General features: G+C 43.8%; 1 protein-coding gene across 3 annotated transcripts in view; it reads right to left on the bottom strand.

Moving 5' to 3' along the window:
* The window catches only part of LOC110494755 (SRSF protein kinase 1), a 70,838-nt gene that overhangs the window by 20,464 nt on the left and 36,009 nt on the right, over positions 1-14,365 (bottom strand). For all 3 annotated transcript variants that reach the window (XM_036950806.1, XM_036950804.1, XM_036950805.1), the window contains 2 exons: positions 1,428-1,534; positions 1,054-1,162 (listed from right to left, as the gene is read on the bottom strand). In XM_036950806.1, coding sequence (XP_036806701.1) covers positions 1,054-1,162; positions 1,428-1,534 — 216 coding nt within the window. The remainder of the gene's footprint in view (positions 1-1,053; positions 1,163-1,427; positions 1,535-14,365) is intronic.

The following is a 14,365-nucleotide window of genomic DNA, read 5'->3' as shown; positions in this document are numbered from 1 at the left end:
GTATGTCCCAGGCCAACCACACATTTACACAGACAGAACTTACTGTATGTCCCAGGCCAACCACACAGTGGAACAGACATAACTTACTGTATGTCCCAGGCCAACCACACATTTACACAGACAGAACTTACTGTATGTCCCAGGGCAACCACACATTTACAGACAGAATTTACTGTATGTCCCAGGCCAACCACACATTTACACAGACAGAACTTACTGTATGTCCCAGGCCAACCACACAGTGGAACAGACAGAACTTACTGTATGTCCCAGGCCAACCACACATTTACACAGACAGAACTTACTGTATGTCCCAGGCCAACCACACAGTGGAACAGACAGAACTTACTGTATGTCCCAGGCCAACCACACATTTACACAGACAGAACTTACTGTATGTCCCAGGGCAACCACACATTTACACAGACAGAACTTACTGTATGTCCCAGGGCAACCACACAGTGGAACAGACAGAACTTACTGTATGTCCCAGGCCAACCACACATTTACACAGACAGAACTTACTGTATGTCCCAGGGCAACCACACAGTGGAACAGACAGAACTTACTGTATGTCCCAGGGCAACCACACAGTGGAACAGACATAACTTACTGTATGTCCCAGGGCAACCACACAGTGGAACAGACAGAACTTACTGTATGTCCCAGGGCAACCACACAGTGGAACAGACAGAACTTACTGTATGTCCCAGGCCAACCACACAGTGGAACAGACAGAACTTACTGTATGTCCCAGGGCAACCACACATTTACACAGACAGAACTTACTGTATGTCCCAGGGCAACCACACATTTACACAGACAGAACTTACTGTATGTCCCAGGGCAACCACACATTTACACAGACAGAACTTACTGTATGTCCCAGGCCAACCACACATTTACACAGACAGAACTTACTGTATGTCCCAGGGCAACCACACAGTGGAACAGACAGAACTTACTGTATGTCCCAGGCCAACCACACATTTACACAGACAGAACTTACTGTATGTCCCAGGTCAACCACACATTTACACAGACAGAACTTACTGTATGTCCCAGGCCAACCACACGGTGGAGAAATGTCCCCAGCCCAGCTTCCTGATCACATGGTATCTACCATTGAACAGGTCTCCTATCTTCACATGGTGGTAACCTCCTGCAATAGTAACACATAATAGTTGGATGTGTGTGTGTGTTGTACCTCTACAGTAGTCAGTATGTGTGTGGTACCTCCACAGTAGTCAGTATGTGTGTGTGTATCATACCTCTACAGTAGTCAGTGTGTGTGTGTGTGTGTGTGTGTGTATCATACCTCTACAGTAGTCAGTATGTGTGTGTGTGTATCATACCTCCACAGTAGTCAGTATGTGTGTGGTACCTCCACAGTAGTCAGTATGTGTGTGTGTCTGTGTGTATCATACCTCTACAGTAGTCATTGGGGTCTTCCTGCTCCTCATCGTCAGAGCCCAGTATCTCCTCATCCTGGTCTGGAAGAGGAGAGTCATTCTGCTGGGACGCAGGGTCTGGCCTGGAGGGAGAGAGAGAGAGAGAGAGAGAGAGAGAGGGAGGGAGGGATAATTGAGAGAGAAGGGTGAAGGGGGACAGGAGGGAGAGAGGGGACAGGAGAGAGAGAGAAAGAGAGATGGAGAGACAGACGGCGAGAGAGAAAGATTAGACAAAGCTTATCTTTTTCATTCAAATCGCAGAAATTTCTCTAATTTTGTGCACAAGTTTATTTACATCCCTACTGGTGAGTATTTCTCCTTTCTCAAAACAATCAATCCAGCTTACAAGTGTGGCATATCAAGAAGCCTGGGACAATGTACTGGGACAATAAACGGCCACTTCAAAATGTACAGTTTAAAATGTAGTCTCCAAGATGAGGGAGTGTGCTATTGGCATGCTGACTGTGGTAATACCAGTCAGCAATGCTCATTTCTCTACCATAAGCCACCTCTAATGTTGCTTTAGAGAATTTGGCAGTATGTCCAACCGGCCTCACAACCACAGACCACACGTAACCCTGCTAGCCCAGGACCTCCACATCTGGCTTCTTCACCAGCGGGATGATCTGAGGGGTTGAGAAGTATTTCTGGAATAATGTCCCAGTGGGCATGCCTGGCTACAGGACTGTTTTGCTATTACAGACTGGAATATGTTCCGGGATTCTTCCGAAGGCATTGAGGAGTACACCACATCAGTCACTGGCTTAATCAATAATTGTATCGAGGACGTCCCCCCCCACAGTGACTGTACACACATACCCCAACCAGAAGCCATGGATTATACAGGCAACATTTGCACTGAGTTAACGGGTAGAGATGCCGCTTTCAAGGAGCGGGACCCTAACCCAGAAGCTTATAAGAAATCCTGTTCTGACTTCCAACGAACCATCAAACAGGCGAAGCGTCAATACAGGACTAAGATCGAATTGTACGACACCGGCTCTGACGCTCGTCAGATGTGGCAGGGCTTACAAACTATTACAGACTACAAAGGGAAGCACAGCCGAGAGCTGCCCAGTGACACGAGCCTACCAGACGAGCTAAATAACTTCCATAACTTCGCCTCGAGGCAAGTAACACTGAAGCACGCATGAGAGCGTCAGATGTTCCGGACGACTGTGTGATCACACGCTTATTGGTTGCAGATAGCAAGACCTATAAACAGGTTAACATTCACAAGGCCAGACGGATTACCAGGACGCGTACTCAGAGCATGCGCTGACCAACTGGCAAGTGTCTTCACTGACATTTTCAACCTCTCCCTGTCTGAGTCTAATACCAGCATAGTCCCTGTGCCCAAGAACACTAAGGTAAACTGCCTAAATGACTACTGACCCGTAGCACTCACGTCTATAGCCATGAAATGCTTTGAAAGGCTGGTCATGGCTCACATCAACACCATTATCCCAGAAATCCTAGACCCACTCCAATTTGCATACAGCCCTAACAGAGCCTCAGATGATGCAATCTCTATTACAATCCACACTGCCCTTTCACACCTGGACAAAAGGAACACTTATGTGAGAATGCTATTCACTAACTACAGCTCAGCGTTCAACACCACAGTGCCCTCAAAGCTCATGACTAAGCCAAGGACCCTGGGACTAAACACCTCACTCTGCAAGGACCGAGCACGCCCCCATTCTCATCGACGGGGATGTAGCGGAGCAGGTTGAGAGCTTCAAGATCCTTGGTGTCCACATCACCAACAAACTAACATGGTCCAAGCACACCAAGACGGTCATGAAGAGGTCACAACCAAACCTATTCCCCCTCAGGAGACAGAAAAGACTTAGCATGGGTCCTCAGATCCTCAAAAGGTTCTTCATCTGCACCATTGAGAGCATCCAGACGGGTTGCATCACTGCCTTGTATGGCATTTGCTCGGCCTCACTACAGAGGGTAGGGAGTACGGCCCAGTACATCACTAGGGCCAAGCTTCCTGCCATCCAGGACCTCTATAGCAGGCGGTGTCAGAGGGCCCTAAAAATTGTCATAGACTGCAGCCAACCTAGTCATAGACTGTTCTCTCTGCTACCACACAGCAAGCAGTACCGGAGCGCCAAGTCGAGGTCCAAAAGGCTTCTTAACAGCTTCTACCCCCAAGCCATAAGACTCCTGAACAGCTAATCAAATGTCTCCACAGACTATTTGTATTGCCCCCCCCCGCCGCTACTGTTTATTATCTATGCACAGTCACTTTAATAACTCTACCTACATGTACATATTACCTTGACACCGGTGCCTCCGCACATTGACTCTGTACCGGTACCCCCTGTATATAGCCCCACTATTGACTCTGTACCATTACCCCCTGTATATAGCCTCCACATTGACTCTGTACCGGTACCCCCTGTATATAGCCTCCACATTGACTCTGTACTGGTACCCCCTGTATAGAGCCTCCACATTGACTCTGTACCGGTATCCCCTGTATAGAGCCTCCACATTGACTCTGTACCGGTACTCCCTGTATAGAGCCTCCACATTGACTCTGTACCGGTACCCCCTGTATATAGCCTCCACATTGACTCTGTACTGGTACCCCCTGTATAGAGCCTCCACATTGACTCTGTACCGGTACCCCCTGTATAGAGCCTCCACATTGACTCTGTACCGGTACTCCCTGTATAGAGCCTCCACATTGACTCTGTACCGGTACCCCCTGTATATAGCCTCCACATTGACTCTATACCGGTACCCCCTGTATAGAGCCTCCACATTGACTCTGTACCTGTACCCCCTGTATAGAGCCTCCACATTGACTCTGTACCGGTACTCCCTGTATAGAGCCTCCACATTGACTCTGTACCGGTACTCCCTGTATAGAGCCTCCACATTGACTCTGTACCGGTACCCCCTGTTTATAGCCTCCACATTGACTCTGTATCGGTACCCCCTGTATATAGCCTCCACATTGACTCTGTACCGGTACTGAATATTGAAGACTCATGTTAAAAGGAACCACCAGCTTTCATATGTTCTCATGTTCTGAGCAAGGAACTGAAACGTTAGCTTTCTTACATAGCACATATTGCACTTTTACTTTCTTCTCCAACACTTTGTTTTTGCATTATTTAAACCAAATTGAACAGGCTTCATTATTTATTTGAGGCTAAATTGAATTTATTGATGTATTATATTAAGTTAAAACAAGTGTTCATTCAGTATTGTTGTAATTGTCATTATTACAAATAAAAATGTAAAATAAAAATGTTTATTTTTCATTTAAAATCGGACGATTAATCGGTATCGGCTTTTTTGGTCCTCCAATAATTGGTATCGGTGGTGAAAAGTCAGTCGGTCGACCTCTAGCCTATATATAGACTATCAACAGCAGTATAGTTTGAAACTTACTTCATGCAATTTTTTTCAACTATGGCCTTTTTGAGGAGAGAAGCATCGATCCATCCTATTGCTTGCTGAATGGCTATAAAAATAGGCTGCAGCTTTGACAATGATTTGAATGACGAGAGTGACATGTAACCTAGCTCTGCGGTGACGTGATCATATTGGCCAAACTGATACCTTACAAATGTAAAAACAGGCAGAGAGATATGTATTAATTCATTCACACAACGAATACACAGACCTGTCATTCACAGTGCACAGCCTGTCAGTGGCAGCTTCCCAGAAAACAATTTATATTGGTCAACAGCTTATGCTGCAAAAATATTAAAATATCAAACCTGTTCTGAATAAATAATTGACGGATTGTGGCAAGACGATATTTCACAATTGGTGTGAAGGACTTCATAAACAAAGACGTGGCTTCTGTTTGTTTATTTCTTCCTAATTATTCAGTCGAAAACAACAGACTTGGTGAGAAAGGGCCTTTAGTGAAAATAGACCTTTTTCAAGATGAAATCATGACAGGAGCGTTTGATTCTTATTAAAAGAGAGAGTCCAGACTGGCTACTTTAGGAAACTTTCTGAATGGACATAAAGGCCTATATAGAATCAGAATGGACATATAGGCCTATAGAGAGAATCAGAATGGACATAAAGGCCTCTATAGAGAATCATAATGGACATATAGGCCTATAGAGAATCAGAATGGACATAAAGGCCTATATAGAATCAGAATGGACATACAGGCCTATAGAGAGAATCAGAATGGACATAGAGGCCTATATAGAGAATCCGAATGGACATAGAGGCCTATATAGAGAATCATAATGGACATATAGGCCTATAGAGAATCAGAATGGACATATAGGCCTATAGAGAATCAGAATGCACATATAGGCCTATAGAGAATCAGAATGGACATAAAGGCCTATAGAGAGAATCAGAATGGACATATAGGCCTATAGAGAGAATCGGTGTTCACACAGCACCACCCCCTGTAAAAAGACCAGTCAATCAAAGCCACCAGTGTATGTCAGACACAAGAGCAAATATTATTTCCTTAAAACCTATTAAAAAAACCTAGGCCTACCCTTAGGCTTTCTGAAAGTAGGCTACAAGATAATGAATTGACAAGGAGAGTATGCAGGGAGACAGCTATGATATAGTATGAAGATGAAACTGACAACCATTCAAATGGAAATAAATACACGCAACATGTCCATAGCCTATTTATCAGCATAGATTAGTCTATACATAATTAACAGATTCCATATCATACCATGCCCGGAGGGATAGCATTGTCTATTTGACACAACACTGGCGTATTAAAGGGCTCAGAGCCAGAACCTTGTCGACTGCAGTTGAATAATTAAATGAATAAATCAGACGCACCCAACCTGTTTTAAAAGACCGCTTTATTTATTTTACTAGCAAGCCATGAACACGTGCACTGCATACAATAACGTCCACACATCAAAAGACTGAAGTGCCACAGCCTATAGCACTTCCACACCCCCGCGCATCTAGCCAATTAGCTGCTGGAGCATCAAACGACAGTTGGCATGAGGAGATGTAGAATGATTAAATAAGAGACAGACTTCAAAATTCGCAAAACAATTAGTTATAATCGTTAGTAAGCAATTGCGATATTAGGTCAAGTTTATCTAGATGGAAAATAAAGTTAATGAAAATAATGAAAAAATGAATGTATGACTATTTAAACAGCACTCATCCAGAACCGTCAGATAGACAGTGATTCAGTTAGTCACAGACCTAGCATATCATACACACTGTAGTTACCCAGACCTAGCATATCATACACTGTAGTTACCCAGACCTAGCATATCATACACACTGTAGTTACCCAGACCTAGCATATCATACACACTGTTGTTACCCAGACCTAGCATATCATACACACTGTAGTTACCCAGACCTAGCATATCATACACACTGTAGTTACCCAGACCTAGCATATCATACACACTGTAGTTACCCAGACCTAGCATATCAAACACACTGTTACCCAGACCTAGCATATCATACACACTGTAGTTACCCAGACCTAGCATATCATACACACTGTAGTTACCCAGACCTAGCATATCAAACACACTGTTACCCAGACCTAGCATATCATACACACTGTAGTTACCCAGACCTAGCATATCATACACACTGTTACCCAGACCTAGCATATCATACACACTGTTACCCAGACCTAGCATATCATACACACTGTTACCCAGACCTAGCATATCATACACACTGTTACCCAGACCTAGCATATCATACACACTGTTACCCAGACCTAGCATATCATACACACTGTTGTTACCCAGACCTAGCATAGCATACACACTGTTGTTACCCAGACCTAGCATATCATACACACTGTAGTTACCCAGACCTAGCATATCATACACACTGTAGTTACCCAGACCTAGCATATCATACACAGTGTTGTTACCCAGACCTAGCATAGCATACACACTGTTGTTACCCAGACCTAGCATATCATACACACTGTTGTTACACAGACCTAGCATATCATACACACTGTTGTTACACAGACCTAGCATATCATACACAGTGTTGTTACCCAGACCTAGCATAGCATACACACTGTTGTTACCCAGACCTAGCATATCATACACACTGTAGTTACCCAGACCTAGCATATCATACACACTGTTGTTACACAGACCTAGCATATCATACACAGTGTTGTTACCCAGACCTAGCATAGCATACACACTGTTGTTACCCAGACCTAGCATATCATACACACTGTAGTTACCCAGACCTAGCATATCATACACACTGTAGTTACCCAGACCTAGCATATCATACACACTGTAGTTACCCAGACCTAGCATATCATACACACTGTAGTTACCCAGACCTAGCATATCATACACAGTGTTGTTACCCAGACCTAGCATATCATACACAGTGTTGTTACCCAGACCTAGCATATCATACACTGTAGTTACCCAGACCTAGCATATCATACACACTGTAGTTACCCAGACCTAGCATATCATACACACTGTTACCCAGACCTAGCATATCATACACACTGTAGTTACCCAGACCTAGCATATCATACACACTGTAGTTACCCAGACCTAGCATATCATACACACTGTAGTTACCCAGACCTAGCATATCATACACACTGTTACCCAGACCTAGCATATCATACACACTGTAGTTACCCAGACCTAGCATATCATACACAGTGTTGTTACCCAGACCTAGCATATCATACACTGTAGTTACCCAGACCTAGCATATCATACACACTGTAGTTACCCAGACCTAGCATATCATACACACTGTTACCCAGACCTAGCATATCATACACACTGTTACCCAGACCTAGCATATCATACACACTGTTACCCAGACCTAGCATATCATACACACTGTAGTTACCCAGACCTAGCATATCATACACACTGTAGTTACCCAGACCTAGCATATCATACACACTGTTACCCAGACCTAGCATATCATACACACTGTTACCCAGACCTAGCATATCATACACACTGTAGTTACCCAGACCTAGCATATCATACACACTGTTGTTACCCAGACCTAGCATATCATACACACTGTAGTTACCCAGACCTAGCATATCATACACACTGTAGTTACCCAGACCTAGCATATCATACACACTGTAGTTACCCAGACCTAGCATATCATACACACTGTAGTTACACAGACCTAGCATATCATACACACGGTTGTTACCCAGACCTAGCATATCATACACACTGTTGTTACCCAGACCTAGCATAGCATACACACTGTTGTTACCCAGACCTAGCATATCATACACACTGTTGTTACCCAGACCTAGCATATCATACACACTGTTGTTACCCAGACCTAGCATATCATACACACTGTAGTTACCCAGACCTAGCATATCATACACACTGTAGTTACCCAGACCTAGCATATCATACACACTGTAGTTACCCAGACCTAGCATATCATACACACTGTAGTTACCCAGACCTAGCATATCATACACACTGTAGTTACCCAGACCTAGCATATCATACACACTGTTGTTACACAGACCTAGCATATCATACACACTGTAGTTACCCAGACCTAGCATATCATACACACTGTAGTTACCCAGACCTAGCATATCATACACACTGTAGTTACCCAGACCTAGCATATCATACACACTGTAGTTACCCAGACCTAGCATATCATACACACTGTAGTTACCCAGACCTAGCATATCATACACACTGTAGTTACCCAGACCTAGCATATCATACACACTGTTGTTACACAGACCTAGCATATCATACACACTGTAGTTACCCAGACCTAGCATATCATACACACTGTAGTTACCCAGACCTAGCATATCATACACACTGTTGTTACCCAGACCTAGCATATCATACACACTGTAGTTACCCAGACCTAGCATATCATACACACTGTAGTTACCCAGACCTAGCATATCATACACACTGTTGTTACACAGACCTAGCATATCATACACACTGTTGTTACCCAGACCTAGCATATCATACACACTGTAGTTACCCAGACCTAGCATATCATACACACTGTAGTTACCCAGACCTAGCATATCATACACACTGTTGTTACACAGACCTAGCATATCATACACACTGTTGTTACCCAGACCTAGCATATCATACACACTGTTGTTACACAGACCTAGCATATCATACACACTGTTGTTACCCAGACCTAGCATATCATACACACTGTAGTTACCCAGACCTAGCATATCATACACACTGTTGTTACCCAGACCTAGCATATCATACACACTGTAGTTACCCAGACCTAGCATATCATACACACTGTTGTTACACAGACCTAGCATATCATACACACTGTTGTTACCCAGACCTAGCATATCATACACACTGTTGTTACACAGACCTAGCATATCATACACACTGTTGTTACCCAGACCTAGCATATCATACACACCGTAGTTACCCAGACCTAGCATATCATACACACTGTAGTTACCCAGACCTAGCATATCATACACACTGTTGTTACCCAGACCTAGCATATCATACACACTGTTGTTACACAGACCTAGCATATCATACACACTGTTGTTACCCAGACCTAGCATATCATACACACTGTTGTCACACAGACCTAGCATATCATACACACTGTAGTTACCCAGACCTAGCATATCATACACACTGTTGTTACCCAGACCTAGCATATCATACACACTGTAGTTACCCAGACCTAGCATATCATACATACTGTTACCCAGACCTAGCATATCATACATACTGTTGTTACCCAGACCTAGCATATCATACATACTGTTACTCAGACCTAGCATATCATACATACTGTTGTTACTCAGACCTAGCATATCATACATACTGTTGTTACCCAGACCTAGCATATCATACATACTGTTACCCAGACCTAGCATATCATACATACTGTTGTTACCCAGACCTAGCATATCATACACACTGTTGTTACACAGACCTAGCATATCATACACACTGTAGTTACCCAGACCTAGCATATCATAAACACTGTTGTTACCCAGACCTAGCATATCATAAACACTGTTGTTACCCAGACCTAGCATATCATACACACTGTTGTTACACAGACCTAGCATATCATACACACTGTAGTTACCCAGACCTAGCATATCATAAACACTGTTGTTACCCATACCTAGCATATCATAAACACTGTTGTTACCCAGACCTAGCATATCATACACACTGTAGTTACCCAGACCTAGCATATCATACACACTGTAGTTACCCAGACCTAGCATATCATACACACGGTTGTTACCCAGACCTAGCATATCATACACACGGTTGTTACCCAGACCTAGCATATCATACACACGGTTGTTACCCAGACCTAGCATATCATAAACACTGTTGTTACCCAGACCTAGCATATCATACACACGGTTGTTACCCAGACCTAGCATATCATACACACTGTAGTTACCCAGACCTAGCATATCATAAACACTGTTGTTACCCAGACCTAGCATATCATACACACTGTTGTTACCCAGACCTAGCATATCAAACACACTGTTGTTACCCAGACCTAGCATATCATACACACTGTTGTTACCCAGACCTAGCATATCATACACACTGTTGTTACCCAGACCTAGCATATCATACACACTGTTGTTACACAGACCTAGCATATCATACACACTGTTGTTACCCAGACCTAGCATATCATACACACTGTAGTTACCCAGACCTAGCATATCATACACACTGTAGTTACCCAGACCTAGCATATCATACACACTGTTGTTACCCAGACCTAGCATATCATACACACTGTTGTTACACAGACCTAGCATATCATACACACTGTTGTTACCCAGACCTAGCATATCATACACACTGTTGTTACACAGACCTAGCATATCATACACACTGTAGTTACCCAGACCTAGCATATCATACACACTGTTGTTACCCAGACCTAGCATATCATACACACTGTAGTTACCCAGACCTAGCATATCATACATACTGTTACCCAGACCTAGCATATCATACATACTGTTGTTACCCAGACCTAGCATATCATACATACTGTTACCCAGACCTAGCATATCATACATACTGTTGTTACCCAGACCTAGCATATCATACATACTGTTACCCAGACCTAGCATATCATACATACTGTTGTTACCCAGACCTAGCATATCATACACACTGTTGTTACACAGACCTAGCATATCATACACACTGTAGTTACCCAGACCTAGCATATCATAAACACTGTTGTTACCCAGACCTAGCATATCATACACACTGTTGTTACCCAGACCTAGCATATCATACACACTGTTGTTACACAGACCTAGCATAGCATACACACTGTTGTTACCCAGACCTAGCATATCATACACACTGTAGTTACACAGACCTAGCATATCATACACACTGTAGTTACCCAGACCTAGCATATCATAAACACTTTTGTTACCCAGACCTAGCATATCATAAACACTGTTGTTACCCAGACCTAGCATATCATACACACTGTTGTTACACAGACCTAGCATATCATACACACTGTAGTTACCCAGACCTAGCATATCATAAACACTGTTGTTACCCAGACCTAGCATATCATAAACACTGTTGTTACCCAGACCTAGCATATCATACACACTGTAGTTACCCAGACCTAGCATATCATACACACTGTAGTTACCCAGACCTAGCATATCATACACACGGTTGTTACCCAGACCTAGCATATCATACACACGGTTGTTACCCAGACCTAGCATATCATACACACGGTTGTTACCCAGACCTAGCATATCATAAACACTGTTGTTACCCAGACCTAGCATATCATACACACGGTTGTTACCCAGACCTAGCATATCATACACACTGTAGTTACCCAGACCTAGCATATCATAAACACTGTTGTTACCCAGACCTAGCATATCATAAACACTGTTGTTACCCAGACCTAGCATATCATACACACGGTTGTTACCCAGACCTAGCATATCATACACACTGTAGTTACCCAGACCTAGCATATCATAAACACTGTTGTTACCCAGACCTAGCATATCATACACACTGTTGTTACCCAGACCTAGCATATCAAACACACTGTTGTTACCCAGACCTAGCATATCATACACACTGTAGTTACCCAGACCTAGCATATCATACACACTGTTGTTACCCAAACACAGACACACTGCTCGCTCACACATACTGGTCTCACCCAAACACACTGCTCACTCACACACACTGTTTTTACCCAAACACACTGCTCACTCACACATACTGGTCTCACCCAAACACACTGCTCACTCACAAATACTGGTCTCACCCAAACACACTGCTCACTCACACAAACACACTGCTCACTCATACACACTGGTCTCACCCAGAGGCAGGCGGCTTGTTGATGCTGATGCTTGTCCTCCAGCCTCATCATTGCTATGAAATATTACATCTACCGTATTACCCCTGAATAAGTAACCAACCATTCACACCACTTCAATTAAGAGGCTTAAAGACACACCAGTGAATTATTAAACCATTAACCCCACCTTTGTGGTAACAGCAGACCCCCAGTTCATTAAGTGGAAAAGATGGAATCCATTTTATATACGGTAGGCTACATTGGGGTTCATTAAAGAGGCTGTTGAAATATTGAAGGTGGAAGCGGAATGTAACCAGTCCAAACAAAGCTAGAGGGAGAGAGAGATGGGAAACCAGTCCAAACCGAGAGAGAGAGAGAGAGGGATGGGAAACCAGTCCAAACCAAGATAGAGAGAGGGAGGGATGGGAAACCAGTCCAAACCAAGCTAGAGAGAGGGAGGGAGAGAGAGATGGGAAACCAGTCCAAACCAAGATAGAGGGAGGGAGGGAGGAGAGGGAGAGATGGGAAACCAGTCCAAACCAAGCCAGAGGGAGGGAGGGAGAGATGGGAAACCAGTCCACACCAAGCTAGAGGGAGGGAGAGAGAGATGGGAAACCAGTCCACACCAAGCTAGAGGGAGGGAGAGAGAGATGGGAAACCAGTCCACACCAAGCTAGAGGGAGGGAGAGAGAGATGGGAAACCAGTCCAAGCCAGAGGGAGGGAGAGAGATGGGAAACCAGTCCAAACCAGAGGGAGGGAGGGGCAACCAGTCCAAACCAAGCTAGAGGGGGAGAGAGGGAGGAGAGGGAGAGATGGGAAACCAGTTCACACCAAGCTAGAGGGAGGGAGGGAGGGAGGGAGGGAGGGAGGGAGGGAGGGAGGGAGGGAGGGAGGGGAAACCAGTCCAAACCAAGCCAGAGGGGGGAGAGATGGGATTGTCCCTGTGTGTGGTAATATCACAGTACCAAAACATCATGATACTCACGATAAACATTTTAGAAAACCGTAGTACTGTTTCATATGATACTACCAACTTTTTCAGCCCTACCAACCCAAAGAACCTGCTGGCGCCTGTTTATAAAGTCAGTTTTGTTTATAAATTCAGTTGAATTGAAACAACAGCCTCCAGTCTCTTGTATGTTCAGGTCTAATCATATCCACTTCACTTTCATATCACGTGTGGCAGCTGTGATCAGCCATCCTCATCCTCAACCAGCCTTCACGCCTGCTTCTCTCCGTCCACTCTTCACACGCTTCATTTTATTTTGGGATATATCATTTAGCAGTGAAGGCGAGCAGGGACCCAGACGAGTCTTCTGTTAGATTTGTACATTGGTTACATAAGAGCAGAGCGAAAAGCGAGCATTGTTGATACATTGTATAATTTCATCGCATGTTATAATTAAGAGCACATATCAGACGGAGTAGACTGTGCAAGTTCACTGTCATGCTGCCTCAGTGTCAAGACTGAAAATGGGGCACAGGCAGGCCTGCAGTTTTACAGCAAAGAAAACGGATTGTTTCTATATATAATAATATAATA

The sequence above is a fragment of the Oncorhynchus mykiss genome, chromosome 17 (genome assembly GCF_013265735.2).
Source record: "Oncorhynchus mykiss isolate Arlee chromosome 17, USDA_OmykA_1.1, whole genome shotgun sequence".
Classification (NCBI taxonomy): Eukaryota; Metazoa; Chordata; class Actinopteri; order Salmoniformes; family Salmonidae; genus Oncorhynchus; species Oncorhynchus mykiss.
This window is presented reverse-complemented; position numbering and strand designations above follow the sequence as displayed.